This window comes from Festucalex cinctus, chromosome 7 (assembly GCF_051991245.1).
Source record: "Festucalex cinctus isolate MCC-2025b chromosome 7, RoL_Fcin_1.0, whole genome shotgun sequence".
In the NCBI taxonomy this organism is placed as follows: Eukaryota; Metazoa; Chordata; class Actinopteri; order Syngnathiformes; family Syngnathidae; genus Festucalex; species Festucalex cinctus.
The window spans coordinates 19,654,627-19,678,252 of record NC_135417.1 but is presented as its reverse complement, the minus strand read 5'-3'; the positions used below and the strand labels follow the sequence as shown (position 1 = coordinate 19,678,252).

The following is a 23,626-nucleotide window of genomic DNA, read 5'->3' as shown; positions in this document are numbered from 1 at the left end:
GGAGGAAACATGCTGGTGAGGTGAGGAAGGTTTGCCAACATCCCCCCAGCCCTCCTCCCGTGTGAACAATGTGAGCGTGTGCATGAGGTAGACACAGTGAACAACAGATGTTCGGGGGACAGCAGGCCACGCATGATCACACAGGCACACAAGGAGTGTAGCTGTGCATGTGTTCACAGCTACCAACTCTCAATATTTGCTAAGTGGCATTACTAGATTACTAGCAACTTGTTGTTTTAGTTAAACGTGTTCCCCCCTGCAAACATGGGCTGCTCCTCATCCAGTGCACAGACTGTAGATCAAGAAAAGAAACCAGGTACAAAGCCTGAAGAGAGCAATGGCGGTACATTGGGTAAGTTGTCAGTTACTTTTCATTTAAATCTCAACAATAAATGTAATGTGTGTAAAATTACTTTCATTCAGTAAAGATTTGCTGAAGGGGGTGTGTCTGCTAGCCACTCATCTGGTGCACTGTGTGCTTTTTGCTTGACTTGGTGGGACAGTAAATGATAAATTCTATGTAACTTTATGGTTCATAAATGGACATTCTTGTGAATGTTTTGTTGTTGTACTGGTGGTAACAGAAATGTATCATTCATTAATTGTTACTAATTAAATCCTAATTAACAACACTCCTAATGAATGTATGCTTGTGACCAAAACATTGGCTACCTGCGCAAGCTAACAATGTAATTTACATTAATTGATCAAATTGTTAGCTACTATGGTTTATATGGAAGAGGATTAGCGGCAGTGAAGAGAGAGAGAAAAAAAAAGGTTGGCAGGATTCTCACTTTATTCTCAGTATTCTGACTTTAAAGTGAGAATTCTGATATTAATCTCAGAATTCTGACTTTAAAGTGAGAATAATAGTAACACTAATAAAGTGAGAATTCTGACTTTATTCCCACTTTATTAGTGCTACTATTATTCTCACTTTAAAGTCAGAATTCTGACTTTAAAGTGAGAATTCTGAGAATAAACTGAGAATCCTGCCAAACTTTTTCCTTTTTTTTTTCTCTTCACTGGCCCTCATCCTCTTCCATAGAATGCCAATGGATCAACAAAAAATGTTTAATTGGCATCTAGAAATTGATGTTGGCAAAAAAAAAAAAAAAAGTGCACCTATGCTTGGAATCACTTTCAATTTTATATTTTAACTTTTAGTTATGCTCTTCACTGGAATAAAAATCTGTTTAAGTTTTTCACATGCACAGCGCTGTGGCCATGCCCGTCAAAGGACTCACCACAAACCATGATTGTCCATTCATGAGCCCAACTTACAACACATGGCTGTGTCATACTTGGCACAGCTTTGCACTCACAAAACCTCCACACATGCATGCATGACAGTCCCAGCTATTGTTAGTCAAAGTTGCCTTTTCATTGTGAATGCATGAGTCAAGTTAGCATCGGGTAAAAGCTGGATTCATATTTTTGTAAATTGTAAACACAAAAAAATGATGTGGTAATTCTATGCTACATAGGTACAGATGAGGTGGTTTGGGCATCTTATTTAAATACTACAGTATTATAATTTAACCAGGAAATTCAGTGGTCCATTCAGTGTGTTTTCCAGGCACTTGTTTCATAGACTTACACAATACAAATGAGTTATGACAGCAGCTGGCATGCTCTTTTCCCCAGTTGAGCTTGTTTCGTGTGACTTGTGCAAACACATTGGGTGCTATCCCAGTCACCAGTGGTTCCATCTACTCACCGGAATCCCTGTCTGCCCCCTCCCGACCATGCCACTGTTTTGACTACCACCTCAGTCATCGTTGGCACACAAATCATGTTGACAAACGAGTCATCCATGTATGTAGGCACTCCGTTTCAATACATATCTAGGTTGTGTTATGTTCAGACTTTCAGTCTCTTGGTGTACCCAGTCATTTATATTAAGATTATATACAAAATCAACTAACTAAAGGGATGGCTTGGTCATAGTAGTTGTATTTGTGCATGACTGGTTGTGAACGTAGCAAAATTTCGGGTTTTCGTCAGGATTTGTAAGATGTTCACTGACAGTTTTTGCTTGTCGCAAAGACATTTCACATATTCTCACAATTTTACTTTCTGCGAAGATATTTTGAAGTCACATGCATTGTGAGATACAGGGAACTTTTCATTTATGGATTTATTTAAATTTCAACTTCATTAAAAAAGATTATATATATATATATATATATATATATATATATATATATATATATATATATATATATATATATATATAAAATGAAAAAAAAAAGTAAAAAAAAAAAAAAAAAGGTAATATTTTCCCTTTTACTGCAAATAAATATCTGCTTGAAATATTGGTTATCAGTCTCCTTGATTACTAATAATCAGAGGTGGGTAATAGAGGTCCAGAAAGTAAAAACCCTGCCACAGTTTGGCTTTAGTCACAGGAGGTTCTACTTGGCCGATTGGTAAGTAACTTGTTTACCTGATGGTTGATTAGATGCACCTGTGGCTAAAGCCAAACTGTGGCAGGGTTTTTACTTTCTGTACCAGCATTACCCACTTCTGCTAATAATCGGTATTGGCCTTGGAAAAAACGTATCTAATATTATATGTGTCTGTGAGAAAATGCTTTCCACAAACCCTCATGATGGAGGTTTGGTACAGTTTGTGTTCCCCTTGCAAACAGGCAGTCCTGTTAGCTTCCCTGTAGAACTGTTTACAATGTCTACTCGCTGTTTTATTTAAGAAAAATAAATAAATAAATCTTTTGGATATTTGTTGCTGCAACCCCAAAAACAACAAGTTTTTGTAATCATTTTAGCTCAGGTCAGGGTTATTCACTCGTATTTGAAATATGAATTATAGAAATCCAGACCCTTTGAGATCATTAGGATAATAAACTCTTCACCATGAGAATTTTTTAGCTACTTTGTTTGAATTCATTTGCAGAGAAGGCATCGACAAAAAAAAAAAAAAAAGCACACTCACGCACTTAGACCATCCAAATTTTCACACCCCAACACAATTGGTCAGGAAAGAGTTTCCAAATTTATAACACACTTATTTTCATTGGCCTAACCTTTTTTTGTGTGTGTGGATGGACAAAAGGCCGCATTGCATGGAAGAAATTTTTTTTTTTTATGAAAACGTGTGCGTTCATGTGAAGGTGGCCTAGTTTGAGATACCAGGCTATCGCATTCCTTTCCACCTATCAACTCTTGGCTCTTTACACCATTTCAGACTGACAAATAAAACCAGGCAGATGCTGAGTCAAAACTTTTCAGCCATTCAGTGAGCAGATCCATTCTGATTTGTCCTGTTTGTGGGCGATCTATTATGAAACCTGTATGGATTTACTTTAGGTTATTGCTCATTTGGTTTGAAAAACACATGCATTCTTTGCTCTTGTACTGTCCTTTTACCCTGAGGCTAGCATTTAGTTGATGCAATTAACGTCAGTAAATTTGAGTTAAGGTAGGGTGTATCTGAGAAAAGTTATCATCACATGTGATTTATTTCCTCTGAGCGTGCCTCGCCGAGCCTCAGGGATTCAACGGAGAATTCAATAAGTCTCACTTTAAACTAAGGAAATTAAACTGAGTTTCGGACATTCTTTCTGGCTTTTTATGTTCCTGTTGTCAATTTAGCAATTAACTAGAATCCTGTTGTGACTGAGTTTGGGTACTTGATGTTGTCAGTTACTATGGTCTTGTCACACAAGGTTGGGCGTGGCCTGGTGTCTTTCAGCATTTAAGCTTTAATTACTGAGTGACACGACAGAACGTGTAGTTTCTTCCATGCCCTGCTGTGTTAAGTCCTGCTCCCTGTTGTTACTTTGTACATTTGTGTAGAAAGACATTTACTTTTCCACTTCTGTGTCCTGTCTGCATTCTGGGTCTAAATTCTGCTCCTTACATCACAGTACGATCTGACCAATCATGGACCCAGCAGACTCAGTCAGCGCTCGTGGAGCATTGCTCGAGTTCAGGATTTTGGCTTTTGGGAGTGGATGGAATGAGGCTGCATTTTGGTTTGTGGACTCTCCAACGAGCTTCAAGTTCCAAGGAGCTTCAAGATCAGCTGACCAAATCAGCTGGATAAGGCCAGTTCTCTCGAACAGTTCCTTCTACTAGCCAAGAGATGCCTGCTGCCGCCAGGCAACTAAATTCAATTGCCCATTGGTGGAAATGTGAGTTTGAGTGATTGTGTACTGGATGTTCCCCCAATTAACTAGTCCCAGGTGTACTCTCCTCAGTTGGGATAGACCATAGCTCACCCATGACCCCCAAAAGCACAAGCAGTTGGCTACAGATAGTGTCACACCATTTGTAGATTCCATTTAGTTTTCGGTTGTTAAATAGTTTTACAGTTTAAACAATGTCTTTTCACCTCCCCCTTCAGCAATGTTTATCTGAGATGCTGTGTGATGAATGGATTGATGTTACATAATCACATTACATTAGACTTGTATTGTCGTTTCTCATCAGCCATAAATCATCATGCATTTGCTTGTCTTTTGGCAGCTGTTCGGAACGGCATCATTGCAGAGACCATCGATGACAAAACACAGTTGCCTGCAAGTGCCTTAGGTGATGATCTTCAGCAGGCAGCGGATGATGGGGCAGGAGCAGTGTTAATGGTAATGGAAGCCCAGGAGGGTCTTGGATCTGGGGAAGACCTCTTGACAGATCTTGAACCGCAAGCAGATCCTGTCAGCGTTGAAGAGACTGGTTCAGCTGCTGGACCAGCAGAAGCCTCCAGTGACGCCGGATTTGCTGATGTTGCTGTAGAAGCCGTGGCCAAAACCCCTTCAAAGGAGGAGATCCATATCATGGGTGATGGTGAAATGGAACACACAGAGGTCCCTTCTACTGAAAATGCAGAGACTTTTAAGATGGAGGTTTCTGCCCTGCAAGATGATGATATGATTAAGGGTGATGTAGAAGAAATTAAGGTTGAGAGACCTACTTTAGACATTGAACCTGTGCAGGCTGAGCTGCCTGTAGTTGGAGAACAAGCATCTGTTGTTCCAGCTGAGGCCTCTCCTGAGGCTGCCAACCCTGTTGTTGAGCCTGCGGTAGCAGATATGCAGGAGGCATTAGCTGAGGTCCCTGATGAAGAGGCCTCTTCTTTAGAAACTGCAGCTGAAAATTATTCACTGCTTCCAGCTTTAGCAATACCTGAATCTCCTGCTTCAACTGAGGCTGCATCAAATGAAGTTGAACCAGCATCTGGAGATACAACAGGTGACGAGACAGTAGAAGATTCAACCTCTGAGCTAAAAGAGGCTATCATAGACACCAGGATTGCAGTGGCGACCATTCCAGAGATGCCTCTTCTAGTGCTGGTCACAGATGAGACACAAGCTGAGCAGCAACCTGTAGCTGAAGAGTCCAATGATTCTGTTTTGATGTCTTCAAAAACTGCTCTACAAGTAGAACCTTCATGTTCTACAGAATCAACCTCTCTTCAGGGACCCTCCTTAGTAGAAAAAGAACACGTCCTGGAGGTTTCAGTATCTTCAACATTAATTTTAGAAACCTCATCAAAGGAAGCCTCAGAAGTTTCATCAGCTTTTGGAGCCTCTCCATCTTCAGTAACGAGTGATTGTGCCTTGGAAGTTCCTGCAGCTGAACCTACACAAACCGATTCACCAGTTACTGTTGCTGATCAAGCATTTGAACCCTCAACTGAAGGTATAAACTTACACAAGACCATGCTGCCGGCCTTTATTCAATCCTGTTAAACACAAAGTTGAGACGTATTGTTTAGATAACTATTACCCCCTTGAAACAGATGGTTGTCATTGCCATTGTCTTAAACCAGAAAGTAGCCTGCTAACGGCTAATACAGTGTAGCATATATTTGATTACTCAAGTTGATTTTTTTCGGGGGTGGTATTATTATTGATATACGGTATTCCCCTAGACGACTGTTTGGCAGCTGACACTGTTGTTTCACCTGTCAAAGTAAAACTTTTAGTTGATGATGACAGCTATGGGGCTAGAATTATTATCCGTCAAACCTACCATGCTGGTTGTCAGGCTGTCATACCACGTCTCAATCTGCTAAAAAATGATTGTCTGACAAATTCTGATAGTCTCTTTGGGAAGCGGTCCAAGCAGTGCGATGCTATCACAACCTTAAATAAGTGACTAATCTACGCAAAGTTGGTCATATCACAGGACATGTCCAAACACATTTTGAGCCAACATCTTGTTTACATCCAGATAAGATGGGGAAAAGACACTTATCAAAGCATGTAAACATTGAGTAAGATTAACATTCACTATGGCAAAAGCTTTGTAATTGTTACCATGCAGAAAACTAACACACAGTTGGCTAGCAACCAAAAACACACAATGAATTGTTGTCTTTGAAATTCACAATCCAACAGTCCATTGCACACGCTCCTGTCTGAACTACATTGTTTGCAGCAGACAAGACATTATTAATCTGTGAGCACACATACAGGCACACACATAAAATGCTTGTCTTGAGTGTCTGTGGCAGCATTTTTGTCAACACAACAGACTCAGTCACGCAACTCTCACTGTGCACTATTTAGTCCCTGTTGCTTCGCGTTATATAAGACAATTGCTCAGCAAGTCTAACCAGATCCCATTCAACCAGCCATGTGCATTATTACTATTAGAGTAATGGAGAAAGAAATTGTATTCAGCTGATTTTACTGCCTGATATTGTACTAAAGTGTGCTAGCTTCTGATTGGTAGTCAGCTGATAGGGGGCCAGGAAGTGTTGTCTCTCTAGCTGCCGCGTATGACGACTAAAGTTCCAGAAGAATCCGTCTCCATCCTGCCTTTTCATTTTGTTAAGACTAAAGAGCGTTCAATTAACCACCAACGAATCCTCACGGTAGCTCCTGGTGGACAAAAGCCAAGCACGTCGTCCAGACTATAGCTACGCTATGTATATTTCTTGCAACTTTAAGAGATTTTTGCTCCCAAATCTACCAGTTTATTTCTCGTAAATGTACAATTTTTTTTCTCGCAAATTTGCCACTTTATAAAGTTACAAATTTGCAATATTCTTTCTCATAAATTTGTGAGTTTTTTTTCTCAGAATATATTTTCAGATTGGATTCAGGTTTGAATTTCCCACCCTGCCTGCAGATGTGACGTCATGCGCAATGTGTATGTGGAAGGAAATGTTTGTGTGTGAAGAAGGGGGGTTGCAGTTTTATTTTTCGGCCACAGATGGGAGTAGCGATTCAAAATTAAATTTACCGCATTGAGCAGCTCTCAGCGATATTAATGAAAAATATTTGTACATTTTGAAAATGATTGATGCTTTGAGACAGTTTTGAGGAGAGATCATCTTTTGTGCCATACAATTCTGATAACTTCATTCAAATTTTGTAGAGTATTGTTTTGAATGATTCTGTTCTGCTTAGGCTTCTCTTTATATCTTTGAATTTGAATCCTTCTTCAAAAGCTTAATAAAAAATCTGTCATGTCAGTCTAGTCCAACAGTTATCTGGTTGGCATAAGCAAACTATAAATCAAAAGAAACAGTGGACATAATCAAATGACCACATTAACCCTTTCTATGAGTATCAAGTGGTCTGTTGCCTTGTGTGAGTGAGATTAGAGTAGACACTGTTGCCTCTGCCAGCATGCTGTACTCACATGTACACATACCTGGTACTCTCATAGAAAAACAAAAAGGTAGCAACTTCTTGTAAATGAAAACATCACCTGACTTTTTTTGTGTGCATCTGTGTTGGTGTGTGTGTGCATGGGTGTGTACGTGTAGTAGTGTCAGCAGAAGAGTGCCATCAGGATCTCGAGAACGACAGAGCCAAAAAGGAAGACTGAATTGGTAAAAAACAAAAAATCTGACTAGTAATAGCCTCAAGTGTTCTTTAACTGTTATTATCTTTCAGACAGATGAAATCTGCTAACAAACAAAACACCCAAAGCTACAAATGCAAAGGAAACTGAAGGAAAAAGGTGGCGGCAGCAACAAAACCAACCTACCTTTGTCAGTTTTGCCTTATCAAGTGTATGTCTGAGAGATTAATCCACATTGTTGCTTTATTTGTCACTTTTGAATCTATTTTGGATTGATTGTTTTATTGTACTTTGTAGTGGAGGTGGTGTGAAAAATAATGAGACAGTTAACATGATCCAAATGTAGCCAAGTGACAGCTTCTGTGATGAATACTAATAATACGTGACTCTTTTACAGACAAAAACATAGTGCCATTAACATAAGATTGTCAGTTACAAAAAAAGGCAATGTTATCATAACCATAACCATGGTGTGTTTGCTACTAATTTGATTGGTGTTTTTAATATTGTTGTGTAAAGAATTAGAATTAAGAATTACCCCCCCCACCCCTTTTTTTTTTTTTTTAATACTGTAGAGGACCATTATTCAATGCAGTTAACAGATTGAGATGTGTATAACCATGCTGCCAGACATACAGTAGGGAACATAGCAGCAAAACACAGGCAAGGCACTGGTGCAAATTTCAGTTGCATTACCTTGAATTCTGACTAACATATTTCAAACTAATATATTCATGTAACAAAACTAACTTCAAATGTGATGGACGCTGCAGAAACATTCCTTATTTTTATTGTCTTTTGTTATCATTTCTTTCTGTAATAATAATTAAAAAAAAAACATTCCTTATATGTGATTTTGCTAACAGTTGTACAGAATAAAGTCTCACTCACTAATCCCGTGTGTGTGTGTGTGTGTATTTTTTTTATTTATTTATTTTTTCAAGACACAGAAACAAATTGTGCAAACACAAAAACGACATTTTTAGCTTTCTAAAAAATAAATGGAGGAACTAAACTACCAAAATTTGAAATAAATAAATGACTACAAAAATAAATAAATAAATAAAAGTGAAAATAAAAACGAATATAAAAAAATATAATTTGAAAATTATATATAAAAAAAATAAATATAAATGGAAATAAATACGTTTTTATTTTCACTTTAAGTCATTTATTTATTTAGTAATTTATTTATTTAGTTATTTATTTATCTATTTATTTGGTCATTTATTTATTTATTTATTTAGTCATTTATTTATTTCGAATTTTGGCAGTTTTGGTCCTCCATAGGCCTCATGGCTGTGTTAAGTGGCAAAACACACCTGCTTTTATCCATCTCAGGTGGCAGCCATTTTGCCACTTGCTGTCGACTGAAAATGTCATCACAGTTGCTCAGCAGGTAACGACCAATCATAGCTCACTTCACTTGTTTTCTGAAGTCGACCAGGATTTGTTAAAAAAAAAAAAAAAAAAAAGTAATGCAGAGAATGTACTATTGTAAATAAATGAATAGAATTGAATTAAAATGGTAAATGAAGGTCAGTGCTAAGTTCTGATAGTGTTTACTGTTTAGGCCAGAAGTTAACGTGTTGCAGGCAATGAATGCAGCCACACAAATTGTGAATCAATTTTGTGGCGTAAATGGAACAGACATCCGGTGGAAATAAGAGAAATAAGAGCAATATTTCATTCAATGGGTTCTTTAAGTGTTCCCTTTTTGTAGCAGTATATAGACACAATTTTAAGTTACTTGGCGAGAAATCCTTCCCCAAAATAGTGTGTAGGCTACTAGTTGTTGGGAAGACATTCCAGCATGGAGAAACAGCGTCCTCGAGTGGTGGACAGTGCTTTGGGTAACACTTTTGTCATCTTTACTCACTTTTTGCATTTTCTACAGTTGCATTAATTCCTAAGCACTTCAGATCCGCGTCAGATATTCTTCTTTCATGCGCAATCTATAACAAATTCTGACAAAATAAGATGTAAAGCATTTTTAAAGCTCACCTGGTTGGTGACGTCGCACGAGTCACGGCTACTTTCGACTCGACACGCACCATAAATCCTCTCGTTTCATATTCGCGAACAATTTTTGCACAGAAGAAAATATCAATAAGTTGCACTTCGTGGCAAAGATGTAAAAACAACAACAACAAAAAACAAACAAAAACAAAAAACAAAACAAATAAACGTGTTTGATACAAATTTGTCGCGTTGAAAAAAAAATGTAAATAATTGCAAAACCAGTGAAACAATTTACGGCACATAATAATTTCGTTTGATATAGAAGTAAACCGATTATGCAGCCACTGAGCCAACTTCGTTGCTCTGCTCAACGAATGTTGCGCATGTTTTGTACACTACAACTCCCATGAGCACCACATAACCGGAAGCAACTCGCACGTTGTTGGTTTCACATGCTGTTTCGCTAGCTTGAGTGGGAAAGAACACATTTGAAGCAGAATTTCTCTCATCCACGCAAGGTAAGTGTATTACTGTTTTGTTGCGTTTTTGTTTGGAAATATCACAATACCGTAAATAATGTTTTTTTTTGGTGGACGTGTTTGTTGTTTTTAGTTCCAAAACCCGTGGTAAGTTGTCGACTAATGTCTTCAGAAATTCCTGTGGTACATATCTACTCTTGCTCACTTCAACATCTGAAAATATTAAGCCGATCGCCTCATCATTTTGGACGTTAAACATCTTCCATTACAAAGGCACTTTCTACACTTTCATGTGTAATACAGTGGATATTTTACTGTGACCGGCAACACTCTTGGTAGCGCTATTTTGCCGTGAACGGCTCTGATTGATCAATTGGTCAAGTACACAGCGGGATTTGAATCCGTGACCTCGTGCTTTCGTTGGGTCATCCTTAACCATTTTTGCACAAGTCAGTACTTTAATTGGCGCATCATTTATACTTGACGTTCTCACCTGACTCACGGCAAAATAGTACTAGATGGCGCTTTTCAATTTCAAAAATCCAAAATATCGGATCGATCATTTTAATAATTTCAGACGTTGATGTGGGCTTAAATGCAACATTGAGATTTTTTTATTTATTTTTTATATAAACACTAATGTTATTTTTTTTTAGACAGTCCTGGTATTACGACACTGCTGGGCATTTAGGGACTAAAACTAGGAATGTTAAATACCACTTTTTTTTCAGGCTGTTACCAGTATGAATACTCAACTTTCATGGAGTCACAAATACTGATACTAAGTACCAACACCACTTTTACTTTTGATACATAAAATGTGAATTTACCCCCAAAACAATGACAGATAATTTTAAAGGAAGACATATTTATCACAATTTTCCTTAAAATTGCATGACATTAATAGCATTTTTTACCTCCTAATTTCTAGTTCCTGATCGTAAAACATCCACAAGCAGCCGTTATTGCGAGTACTGAGACCTTAAATAAGGCCAGGTATTGGCCCAATATGATACCCGGTATCGGTACTTGCAACTTTCTGCTTTTACAGAAAATGTGTGCAGCTAAAGTCAAAATGCGACAGAAGAAACTGAGAAACCAACCCGCCAGTGTGCAGTTTGTGTCTCCGTCTGTTCATGAGGAGGGCGGCCCCCCTGCCAACGGTAACGCTTGAACTTTTGACATCTCTCTCTCCATCTCATAGTTAACATATTATTAGTGTCGTTTGTCTGTTGTTCTTCGTATTTCCCTTAGGCTCACTACGTTTTCAGTTATTCTAGCTTCTTGCATAATTTAATAGAATACACAGACAATCAAACCCTGTTTACAATTACAACTGAATAGCATTTTAGTTTAATTTAACATATCTTCAATATTGTAGTATCTTTTACAGTGACGATAAAGACATTCTTGTCATTCTTACTCAGTTGTCAGTTCTAAACTTTGCCACCTCAGGTGGAGGTGATGATGGTCCATCTGGCAAAGCTCCACCTTCAGTAAGGAAGAAGCGCACCCACCAAGAGACTGGGTGGGTCCGTGGACACCAGAAAGATGGTCGAGTGTATGCTGACAAGATGCCTCAGTTTCTTACAGGTAAATAAACCTTTCCTCTTGTACATGAGTGGACACTTAACAAGTGAAGGGTTAATGATGATTACCCCTTGCTGTAAACATGAAAATATTGTATTCAACTTAATGCTGCTTGCATTCTTTTGAGGTTTAAGTGGAATTGTTTTTCCCTAATCAAATTAAAATTTGATAACTACAGTGAACCACAATTTATATTCTCTGGGCACAATTTTATACTGAAGGGGCATCCTCTTCTTCCTCTCAATTTTGCTATATTTTTTTCCAGTAGACTTCAGTGTAACCTAGCATGTTGTGTTTGAATGCGGTAATACACTGAAGGTGCGCAATTCTAAATTCGGACTCTCCGCTATGCTGTATAAACCCGTGACGAAACGGTGGTGGGAAAATCCACAATATACGGAGGATGTGAACTGTGAACAATGAGCTACAATATAGTTGGGTTCACTGTACACATGAGAGGATTTTTGCATAGTTTGAACAACAATTGTTAAAGTCCCTCTTGCCTTTGCCACATTGTATCCGTAGCTGGGTATTTTGCCAGGGCAAGGGCAGCAGAGGTAAATGCAATGCTGAAAGCTGTTACCAAGACAACAGCCAGCTGTCATGTCTTTGGAGCGCTGCCGAATCACATGAGGAGAAGAGCGATGAGCCACAACACCAAACGTCTTCCTTGCCGACTGAGAGAGATGGCCAACATATTGGTATTGTTCACAAATCATTTTTTCCTCCTGTTTTCTGCTTGACATCTCAAAAATGCATGTCACATTGCTTTCTGACTTGAGTAATATTTATTTTGGCCAATCACAGAGAGAAAAATGCCTGCAGGGGAGCATTAAAAAAAAGGAGCAGGCCAAGAACAGGAGTCGCAAAGCTCGCCGCCGTCACGGAAACATGCTGCTGGAGTTCAACCGACGGCAGAGAAAGAACGTGTGGCTAGAGACGCACATTTGGCACGCCAAACGCTTCCACATGGTGAAAAAGTGGGGCTACTGCCTTGGGGACAGACCCACCTTGAAATGCTACCGCCCCAGCTACAGAGCCATGAGCTCTCATTGTCTGCTGCAGGTATGGACCTTCACACAAAGCAGGAGAATACTAAAATTAATGGTAGTTATTACAAAAACGGCCAGCAGGTGGCAGCAGAGTTTAAGAGATCAACCAGGGCCATGTACAAAAAGCTCTTTTCTCCATTGTTTTAAACCGATTTGTGAATAATGATGAAACTTAGCTATCTTCTAATGCTAATTGCTGTAAAAACGTTAACATAAATATATATTTTTTTCCTGATGAAAGAAGAGACTAATCTTTCTTTTGGTAGGTTCCATGTTTTTATAGCATTATAACACAATAATCAATCAGTGCGGCAAATCCTGCATGCTGAACTAGCGATACATAACACACTAGTAGCCATGACTACCAGTTCCTTCCATTTTGTCTTTGGCTTTCTTCTTCTCCTTCTCCTTCTCCCTTTCCTTTTCCTTTTCCTTCTTCTTCTCCTTCTTCTCCTTCTTCTTCCCATAGCCAACTGCAACTCGTTCGCTGTCGTCAACATGATTACAGAACAAGATTTTGAGGTCTTCGTTTTTGTAAAAAATACATTTCCCCCCAAAATGCAACTTCCTGCAACTTGTATATTTTGTTTCTTGATCTTTTGTGTCTTGATGGTACGACTTAAGTCCAATACACACTGGCTGCGGAACGAATGCGGTGCGTTCTCCGTACAGCGCCCGTTTGGACGCCACAAGGATAGAACGCATTCAAGTCTACATGTCAATTCACACCTGCTGCGGTGCGGAACGACTGCAAGCGTTCTATTTCTTCCGGACGCCGCATGCGGGATTTCGTGAAACAGGAAATTGGGCGTCACGATTCAAGGTAAATCCGGTATATTTCAAAAATTTTTATTTTTTGGGGGGGGGGAAGCTAGCTAGCTACATAGCATGAGTCGGACATTTAAGACAAAAAAATGAGTTCAGAATAAATTAAACAAGACAAAATGACACTATTTAAACACAAAACGTACTTACCCATGGTAGAACAGCCATGGTAGAAGTCCCAGATATAATGTCCAAAAAGCATATGGATGTGACAACAGGCAAGTGTGGCTATTGGTTACAAATAGGACTATATACACGGTTGTTATTGGGTGAACTCAACTCTCCAGCTTTAACCCCACGTGATCTTGTAGTCTGTCGGGAGCAGATTTCCGCACACGCAACGCACGCGGTTTAAACTGCAGTCCTTGCAGAAGCCGTACGGAAAACGCAACACATCCTTTCCGCAGTCAGTGTGAATTGGGCTTTAGTCTGAAAAATGCGGTATATAGTACTGTTATGCTGCTTTTCCATTAGTCCCGCACGGCACGCTACCACACCACATCTGTCACTTTTCAATTACAAATGGCGCACGGCAGGAAGGGGGCGGGAACATTTGAACTGTCCAAGCCAAGTTTGCACTCCAGCAGTGCGTGCGGATCTGCCATAACATTTCAAGAGTGGCAAGTCGCGTCAACTGCCTCTCTCGGCTAAAACAACGAAATGGGCGTGTGCCATGGCGTTACTTGCTGTGTTGCTGTCGGCCAATCAGATGACAGGTGACGTCACGACCCTGCTAGTCCCCCGACGACCGGCGCTGCAGAACCACTGCCGAAAGGGTTCTAAACAGCGGTTACAGAAAAAGTCCCATGGAGACGCTAACATCTGGGGACAAAGAAAATGCCGCTTCGGTGTGGAACCAATCCGGTGGAAAGCGCCATTTGAAACCGATTTCTTTTTGTGACCAAACAGGACCTGTCGTACTATTGCTGCTTGGAGCTCCAGGGAGAGGAAGACAAGCTACTGGATTGTCTGTCACAACTGACCAGCAAGGAGGCTGGTGAGTGTGTGTGGTCCACCTCAAACACAAATGCAGCTTTTCATTTGTCCTATGGAGCCAGTTTGCATAGCAACTTTTCTACTACTTTTCTGATTCGGCAGGCCCAACATTTGCTCAAGGGTTGTGTCTGTCTGGACAAAGGCAAGGCAGTGTAGTGTTGTACAGGGCGGGACAGTTCCCTTCGCAGCCTTTGGGCCCGGTCACATTCCTCTGGAGACCTCGTACGTCGGGCTCTGTTCACAGGCAACTGTGGACCTGGGTCCATCCTGCTCTTAAACAAGTAAGATGTTTTTTTTTTGTTGTTGTTTTTTTTAAATAAATGTAAACTTTTTATTTTACTAAAATATTTGTTACCTTTCAGGATATCCTAACTGAGTTCCAAAGTGTGTGTCAATGTGAGGCTGTGGTCCCACCGCCTGTGCCATCCGATAAGCATGCAGAGGTCGTCCCCACCACAGATTCGGAACCACAGCCTCATAAAAACCCTAAAATAAAGCACAGACCTGGAACTAAGAGGAAGCAAAGCCGCACGGATGCCAGTGGACCTCGTGCTAAGAAGATCCTGGGTGATGGAACCAGATCACCAGACACCCCTGTTACCTGGAAATCCAGCTCAACTGGAATATTGATCAAGTTTGTGTTGTTTCCAGTTGGGGTTGGTTGGAAAAATCTGAAAAAGACCACATGAAATATTTTGTTTATCTTTTGTAGTGACCTCACAATGGAGATTGTCCGATATCGCCTGATTGGACCGCAGTCGCATTCTGTGCTGACAGACGCTTTGGAAGCTGCTACAGATTGTGATGTAAGAGGTGTGACTTTTATCAGCATGGAAGCAGAATCTTTTTTTGTATATCAACCAAGCCAGCGATATATTGTCTTTGATCAGGAAATGAGCAAATCGCAGCCCTCCTGCTTCTGGTGGACCGATCACTGCAAAGAAGAGAGCAAGATGAAGCTGCATCAGCAACAAACTGACGTCTTCCGCACACTGAAAGGTCGAGTATTTTCGTGTCGGGGAATCAGCCACTTTAAATGTTTTGGTCAGCTAATTGTTCATATTCATGCAGGCATCTACTCAACTACAGAACTCCCCCCTGGCACAGTGCTGGGGCTGACAGTTGATGACCCTAGGCTGACTATACCGGCAAAGACGGTTAAAGTTTTGCCCTGTGTAAAGGAGGCACAAGGTAAAATCTGTCCTACTACAAGTGAGATGGCGGAAATACTGGCTGCTAATTACGACAGAGGCTAATTGTGGTTTACATGTATGTAATTTCTGTGTATATTGAGTCTTGCATTGAAAAATTGAGTCCGCTTTTAGTTCGTCGACTTTAGATCAGTGGTCTCCAAGTTCGGTCCTCGAGAGCCCCTATCCATCCTGTTTTCCATGTTTCTCTCCACTAACACACCTGATTCATGATCGGGATCGTTATCAGGCTTCTGCAAAGCTTGCTGATTAGCTGATCATTAGATTCAGCTGTGCCGAAGGACGGAGACATGGAAAACAGGCTGGATAGGGGCTCTCGAGAACCGAACTTAGAGACACCTGCTTTAGGTAATCTGCCAAAAGGAGACATAATTCATTCCCGTGACCCAAGTATTTCTGTAGGATCCATTTTAAAGTCAGTTTTCCATATGTCCCCCTTAATTCATTTGCTCCCAAAAACGTATAAATGTGTTCTATTTTAAATGTTTTAAGTGTCCAAAAGACATATACGTTTTTTATTTTACGATAGACTCTAGCATACAGAAGGCTTCACAGTTCAGCTTACGAACATCACATGACCAAACTCAGAAAACAGGTGCACTGTGATTGGTTGTTACCTGAGCAACTGTGATGTCATTTTCAGTCGACAGTGGCAAAATGGCAGCCCCCTGGGTGGGTTTTGCTGCTTTATTTATATTCCACAAATGCAATATTAATCAGAATACAGTGTTTAGAACATTGTAATGTACATTACATTTAGGTTGACTTCCCCTATTAGGTGTTTTTTACGGTCAGACCACCTACATAAGATACAACGAGTGTTGAGAAGAGCAGGTCCAAATAAGTCTGTTGTTGTCTGTCCTGAGGCCGTTTCTCAGAGTGCACCTCTGGTCCTGTGCTCCTGGGGGGCCTCTGCTCAGCCATGCAGATGCTCCAGGTTCGAATCCTGGCAGGACCCTGCACTCCAAAAACGGCACCGGTGACGAATGACGGCTTATGCACTGCCTTTTAAAATTGTGTTTGTCGTTGCTTTGAACAGAGTGACACACTTTTCACTCCTGTAAATAATAGAAATGTTGTTCGGCAGCGAGAACAGTGTGCCCCAGTTTTCTGCCGAGCTTCCGCACATCCCTGAAAGGGATAAGCAGCGTAGAAAATGAGCAAACAATACAGGAAGACACTTTGTTTCTTATTATCTCCTTCAAATGAGGCTTATTACTCATTACGGAGGAGATGGATGCTCTTGTCTATAGGTTGAAAGCAGATTTAATAAGGTTATTACAAAGTCAAATGGCTTTCATTTAGAATACTGTTTGCCATTCTCAAAATATGTTGGTTCATCTCATTGAATATACTGTGTATTGTGAATATGTGATGGGTTAACACTGTCTTTGTTATATTAGATGAAAGTATGTTCTAAATTGTCAGGTTGCCGCTCTTTTAGATGACAACCAAGTGAAGTGTCAACAAATTTGCACAAAATGTCACGATTGCAAGATGCCGAAAGTGACTCTCTGTCTGGTGAAGTGTAGGATTACACAGGGGCATGTTCGTGTGTGCGTGCGTGCGTGCGTATGATGTTTTTCCCAGAGGTGGATGACGAGAAGAGGAAGGAGCTGTCGTTGCGCGGCGTACCAGAACACTGTTGTCAGAGTTTCCTGTGGGAACAGTCTGTGCGCAACAATGTCACAGAGAATAAAATTTCTGAACAGGTAACAGAAAATATTGTCGCTTTCTTTTCAACTAAGAGAAAGTTGTTATTATTATTAGTGATGTACGGTAATATCGGTGGCCGATAATTATCGGCACTTATCGACCAGTTTGACGTCAAACAGATAAAACAGATAATAGAGAAATCTGCCGATAATTATCGGCAATTTGATTTCATACAGATAAACTAGATACGAAAGAAATCCATCAATAATTATAGACATGCCACGTTGGTCCATCTGTTGTTTTTGTTGCTCATATTAATAAAATTCAGCTTCATGGTGCTTTACATACGATGAAACATTGTGCAAAGTTTATACAATGTTTCAATGTATTTGTTAGACTTATAGTAGTGCTTGAAAACATATTTGTATTCAAATTAATTTTGCAAACAATTATCGGCTTACTTATCGGTTATCGACATCGGCACCTCTAAATTATTGTTTTATCGGTATCAGTTGGAAATAGCATTTTCGTGCATCCCTAATTATTATTATTATTAATAACCTTTTTTTAACTCGTTCACCCCCGGTGACCCGTATACTTGTCAATTATATATTTTTAGAGTGTGGATAGATGGGAAGAGTCTGATTAGGCTCCACTGTAAATGTCAAACCTGAAAACAACTTTACTGATGCCTAACCACCGGTAGATGACATCATTGCCCCATTTTATACGAAATAAACACAGTTCATGGGAGAAATGGCTGTATTTTGGCAAACCTACATTTTTCTACTGTCAAGAACGGGACGGGGCAAAAAGTATTCTATTCTGCCATTTGGTAGATTCGGCTTATATATAATTATTGAACGTAATATCGCATGGGTATCGAAAATTTTGAAATGTTCTAAAATGGCTGGTAGTGAAAGAGTTAATCATTATTACTATCATTTTTAATATTTAGAGGTGTCGGGCGATTACATTTTTTAAATCGTAATTAATCGCATGACTTAACTCACAATCACAAATTTTATATCTGTTCTAAAAGTACAATAAAATTATTCATGCTCTTAATATTAAAAATGTTAAACTAATAGAAATATGGCTGCATAATTCAGTCATTGATACAGTAATTTCATAAAAGTGAGTTAAAATAAAAAATGTGTTAAACTGTAAAAAAAAAAAAAAAAAAAGAAAAAAAAAGTGATATTGATTTGTGTTGGTCATTTTTCTGCCACTAGATGGCATAATTGGATTTGTAAGATGTTGGTGACAGCTCAGTGCATTTTTCTTTTCATATTAAGATATATCTAATTTTTAACATGAAGTAACTTCTGAAATTCTGCATTTTTTTTAAATTGTAAAATACAACTTGACCCCAATCTCCACAAATATATGCATTATCATTAAATTTATTACTGCTAAATTTGCATTGGTACAGTCCATGTAAAGGTGGTCATTAATCATGCATTAAAAAATGAGTGCTAGAACTTTTAAATTAACTTAAAATTAACATACTCATTTTGACACAACTTCTTCTTATTGTTATTGTTGTTATCATTATTGTTATTATTATTATTATTATTATGCTAAGACTAACTGTCTGCGTATTTTGACTTGTGCCTTTCCATCTCACAGGAATTGAACCGTATGAGGAGCGAGGTTCTTGTTCCCGGGTCCAGACTCAGCCCTGTTCCCCTGCAGGGTCGAGTTCCCATCCTGCTGGTTCACCAGCCTGGCAAGCAGCTGGGACACGAGATGAATTCCTGGGGTGCCGGATGGGACCTGTTGCTTCCTAAAGGCTGGGGCATGGCCTTTTGGATCCCGCTGGTCAGTACTGGGGACCTCACTTGTCTTTGGGATGAGTGTGTATGTGATTTTCATTTTCCTTTTTCAGAGGGGGATGGAAATCCACCTACTATTTTCTTAAACCTGTTATTTTTCTTGGGAGCTTAACCGGTCTGTAGCGTGATCCCCCACTTTAATAGCTTTAGTGGCATATTATTCGGCGGGCATGTCCGTATTTCAAGAGGTTTGTTTGTTTCAACATGGCCTGTGAAAATGTTCAATCTACCTTGAAATGAAAGACAGGTCGGCACTCGAAGCCCCCTCGGGTTTATTTTGTTTTTCAATCACAAAGCTCCAAATGCATTGCTTACCCCGTCTCTCTTGCCTTGTCCTTCTGCCAGGTTTACAGAGGTGTTCGCATTGGTGGACTTAAAATGAGTCTGACACACTCCCAGAATAAAGGCGTTCCTCACTTCCCCCACGATTACCCCGACTGCCCTGCAGGGGCTCGTTTTCAAGAGGAGCAAGAGTCCGAGCTGCTTGAAAAGTTCAAAAGGTCACTTGAAGAATGAAATGGAACATTTCTTCATCTAACTTTTGTATATCCCTTTTATTTTATCATATCATTGGGAAGAATAATTTTATGTTAACACATTTGCTCCCAAAAACGTGTAAATATGTTCTGTTTTAAGTGCCCCAAAGACGTTTTTTTTTTTTCTTTGTTCTTCTTCTTTTATGCTAGAGCATATAGAAGGCTTTGATTCAGCCTCTCAACTGCATAGAATGGTTGAAGAAATTGTAGTTATTACTAAAATGGCCAGCAGGTGGCAGCAGAGTAAAGGAGATCAGCCAGGGCCATGTTGAAAAAAAAAAGCTCATTACTCACAGCTCAAAATAGATTTGTGAATTATGATGAAACTTATCTATATTCTATAGCTAATTGCTTCAAAATGGAAACATACATATATATTTTTTCCTCTGATACACTCTAGTCTTTTTTTTTTTTTTTTTTTTTTGTACCATGTTTTTATAGCAATAGAACACAATATTCAGTGGGCCTTGCAAAATCAGTCAAAATCCAGTAAAACGTGAAAATTTCTGGGAGTGAATGAGTTAATGAACTTTTCTAAGAAAAATATTGTGTGTTTTTATATGATAGATGGTGCAGTGAGTATTAAATCAGTATTTATTGTCATCCTCTGCTAGCTGCTGCCCCACATTCAGTTTGTCTCATAAATTGGGGAATTTGCGGTTTGACAAGGGTTTGACCATTTGCCCTCTATTCTAGACGTCCGCCTGCCAAAAGAACCAATTACATTAAACATGGCTGCCTGGCGCCATTCTCTTGCCCGTGGCAACAGCTGGCTGAGGAGTGGGATGTTATTGGAAGTGATAGAGAGGCGAGTAAAGGAGACATCCAGGCTAAAAGCACGACACGGGGTGACACAGAAATGCAGTCCGAGATAACGTCACATCATGACGTCCCTGAGATGAAGCTGCAGACGCACTTCACTGTCCTGAGGTATGTTTTGTTTTTCATGACCACATTTAAAGTGATTTTCTCGTGTCATATTGGTCAAATCCCAACAGATTGTGTCTTTGCTGACATTTATTACACCACACCTTTTGAATCACACCATTGCAGTATTAATGTGTAAATGTCCCCCAACTCAAATTTAGCCCTGAGACCAGCGTAATGATCTGCTGATGCAACACGGAACACATTCTGTTTCATAAGTGGAAAAGGCTGTTTAAAAAGATGATGCAAAGTTTGCTTACAATTGTGTTTAGAGGCCACTGCAAAGTCATTGTGGTGTTGTTGTGGCATCCATATACTTGATGAACTGAGTTTATAAGGCCATATTGATCAATAAATGTGTTCAGAGTCTTTTGTTCTGACATTGCCTCTGGAAAGCACTTACAGTGATTAATGTTGGCCTTCGTTCAGACACTTGAGGGACTCGTCTAACTTTGTATGTCACAAGCTGTTATTTGGATGTTTACAAACGCACTATAAATCTGAGGAACACAAATTGTACTAGTAAGACTTTAATGGTGATATCCCTTAAATATGTCCTGATGGTCAGTGGTGTAAAAAAAAATGAACTAGGCTCTAAGAGGATTAGTTCTATCATTTGTTTGATCTTTCATTGTCATTGAATATATGAAGATATTCACGCCACGAGGTGACTGGCTTAGAACAGAGAGGTGTCCAAACTACGGCCGGGGGCCATTTGTGGCCCGCCGTCCATTTTTCAGTGGGCCGCGACATATGCTAAAAATGGCATTTGACTCAGTTCAAATAAAATAAACAAAACAAAAATGTTTGGAGATGTTCAAAGTAAGAAGGGACGGTATCGGAAAACAGGTGTCATTAAAGGTTATTTTAGTTAACTAAAACTAATGAAAAAACTAAAATTAAAAAAACAATATTGGAACCAAAATAAAATAAAAACAAAAATGCTTGTGGAAAAAAATGGAAACTAACTGAAACTACATTTTATGTTATAGCAAACGTGCTTCGTTTGAGTCTTTGGTAATTAATTTAATGCATGAGCCTTTGGGGATGATTTTAAACATTATTTTTAGTAGATTTATTTGGATATAAATCGGAATAATGACGTTTGAAAGTATGTCACACAGAACTGACGTCATCTAGCAGCAGCCAATTGAAAAGCACCAGATGATGTTGCTCCCATGGTGTTTTTTAAATATTGCACACAAGTAATAAACATTAAAAAACAAAAAAACAAACTGAAATTAACAAACTAAACTAAGCTTTTTTTTTGTTTGTTTTTTAAGACTAAACTAATAAAAAGTAACAGAACCACCCTGAAAAATAATAAAAACTAAAATGAAAAATTCCCAAACTATAATAACCCTACTGCCATATTACAAATACATTGGTTTATATACTGTAGCATTTTTCTAAATATGCAAAAGCACAAATAAATTATCTGTACAATTTTTAGGACTAAATACATTTTCTGTTCATAACATTATGTGGCCCTTGCGTCCTTCCGATTTTCTGTATGTGGCCCTCAAATGAAAAAGTTTGGACACCCCTGGCTTAGAATGACTTGGGGGGGAAAAAAAAATGTTTTACACTTCTTATTGTTTACTCGCACAACAAAATGCCTTTTAAAAATTTAATGCTACAATTTTGTTTCCTAGGAACCGGAAGTCATTGCGGCTTCTCTCTGGTTGGTGCAGACCCACTTCATCGAAAGGTCAGAGGTCGTACCGTGTCGGGGAAGTGCCACCGCTAGACCATACAGCAAAGACGTCATTCCAAACAAGTCATGGGATGAGTTTGGTTTGGGTACGTCTGTCGCTTTTGTCGAAGGGCAAACCCGACCTGCATGCCATGGTGTCGGTACCGACTGCAGATGACCTCAAGCTGTTGAACAAAGGTCCTGGCAGTTGTGGACCTCAGGAGCCACCCCACAGGGATCACTTGAAAAGCACCATCAAGCATGGTAAGAAGAAAAGTAAAGACACTCCTTCTTGTCCCGCTTCGGATTTAGTTTTGGGAGTGTGGCCAAATCCCCTGCCGAGCGTCACCTCTCACTGCTCCCGAGTAACACTCGGCTGGGTGACTCAGGCCGACTTCTCCCTGTCGGCAGGCTGCGGGGAGGCTCTGGGCTTTGTGAGTGCCACTGGCCTCGTTCAGACACTCATCAGTCAGCCTGCGGAACACAGAGGGATGGTGCTGCTGCGCAACCCCATGTCTCTACACTACCGCTTTGCTAAAATTAACATAGAAGTTTGAACTTTTGATTTGGAGGCAAATCCATTTTTATGGGGATATGAACACCTTCCATAAGAGATGGATAACAAAGCTGCATGTTGCTTTCTTTGCACGGTAATCTAAATGAAATCATGTGCCTTCTTTCATTTGTGCATGCTGTAAATTAATGGGAATAGTCAGCTGTCTGCACCGTGATATAGATTACATTTTACATTAGTTACACCAATCATGTGCCTATCATGTATTTAATAACCAAAATGATAAATGGAACTCGACATTTTTTAATGTCGAGTTCCATTTATCATTTTGGTTATTAAATACATTTGTTGTAATACAGTATTTATTTTACATATACCATTCATATGCAGTCAGTATTGTTTTGATGTAAAATTTTGTTGAAAATAAAACAACTGCATAGAAATTATTATTATTTTTTAAACAAGGTTTTAAACAAGCCATATATGACTATATGGATGATTATGCTAGCATGTAGTGTACATATGTAGTTGTTTGTGCCCCATGTATGGAAAAACCCATGGAG

At 39.4% G+C, this 23,626-nt stretch overlaps 2 protein-coding genes across 5 annotated transcripts; both read left to right on the top strand.

Moving 5' to 3' along the window:
• Positions 1-82: 82 nt before the first annotated feature.
• On the top strand, positions 83-8,639 carry LOC144022544 (uncharacterized). Of its 3 annotated transcripts, none has more exons than XM_077527435.1 (4): positions 83-352; positions 4,491-5,663; positions 7,747-7,809; positions 7,874-8,639. In XM_077527435.1, the coding sequence occupies exons 1-3, from the start codon at positions 265-267 to the stop codon at positions 7,803-7,805; spliced, it is 1,320 nt and encodes a 439-aa protein (XP_077383561.1). In that variant the 5' UTR covers positions 83-264; the 3' UTR covers positions 7,806-7,809; positions 7,874-8,639. The 3 variants fall into 3 exon arrangements, with proteins under 3 accessions (XP_077383561.1, XP_077383560.1, XP_077383559.1); XM_077527434.1 differs by having other exon boundaries at positions 7,744-7,809; positions 7,878-8,639; XM_077527433.1 differs by having other exon boundaries at positions 7,744-7,809.
• Positions 8,640-10,153: 1,514 nt separating this feature from the next.
• pop1 (POP1 homolog, ribonuclease P/MRP subunit) lies at positions 10,154-23,316 on the top strand. 2 transcript variants are annotated; one of them, XM_077527994.1, is made up of 17 exons: positions 10,172-10,261; positions 10,356-10,369; positions 11,274-11,385; positions 11,678-11,815; positions 12,338-12,513; positions 12,620-12,877; positions 14,599-14,686; positions 14,788-14,966; positions 15,048-15,319; positions 15,398-15,491; positions 15,576-15,684; positions 15,757-15,876; positions 17,487-17,608; positions 19,185-19,376; positions 19,736-19,890; positions 20,623-20,856; positions 22,509-23,316. In XM_077527994.1, exons 3-17 carry the CDS (start codon positions 11,277-11,279, stop codon positions 23,104-23,106), a joined length of 2,844 nt encoding a protein of 947 aa, XP_077384120.1. In that variant the 5' UTR covers positions 10,172-10,261; positions 10,356-10,369; positions 11,274-11,276; the 3' UTR covers positions 23,107-23,316. The 2 variants fall into 2 exon arrangements, with proteins under 2 accessions (XP_077384119.1, XP_077384120.1); XM_077527993.1 differs by lacking the exon at positions 10,356-10,369 and having other exon boundaries at positions 10,154-10,261.
• Positions 23,317-23,626: the final 310 nt, after the last annotated feature.

Excerpts from the sequence above, each read along its gene's own strand:
- LOC144022544 (XM_077527434.1), top strand. The coding sequence starts at position 265 with ATGGGCTGCTCCTCATCCAGTGCACAGACTGTAGATCAAGAAAAGAAA. Across the intron at positions 353-4,490 it reads GAGCAATGGCGGTACATTGG|CTGTTCGGAACGGCATCATT; the intron begins GTAAGTTGTCAG and ends GTCTTTTGGCAG. Across the intron at positions 5,664-7,743 it reads ATTTGAACCCTCAACTGAAG|TAGTGTCAGCAGAAGAGTGC; the intron begins GTATAAACTTAC and ends GTGTACGTGTAG.
- pop1 (XM_077527993.1), top strand. The coding sequence starts at position 11,277 with ATGTGTGCAGCTAAAGTCAAAATGCGACAGAAGAAACTGAGAAACCAA. Across the intron at positions 15,320-15,397 it reads TCAACTGGAATATTGATCAA|TGACCTCACAATGGAGATTG; the intron begins GTTTGTGTTGTT and ends TATCTTTTGTAG. Across the intron at positions 15,877-17,486 it reads CTGTGTAAAGGAGGCACAAG|AGGTGGATGACGAGAAGAGG; the intron begins GTAAAATCTGTC and ends TGTTTTTCCCAG.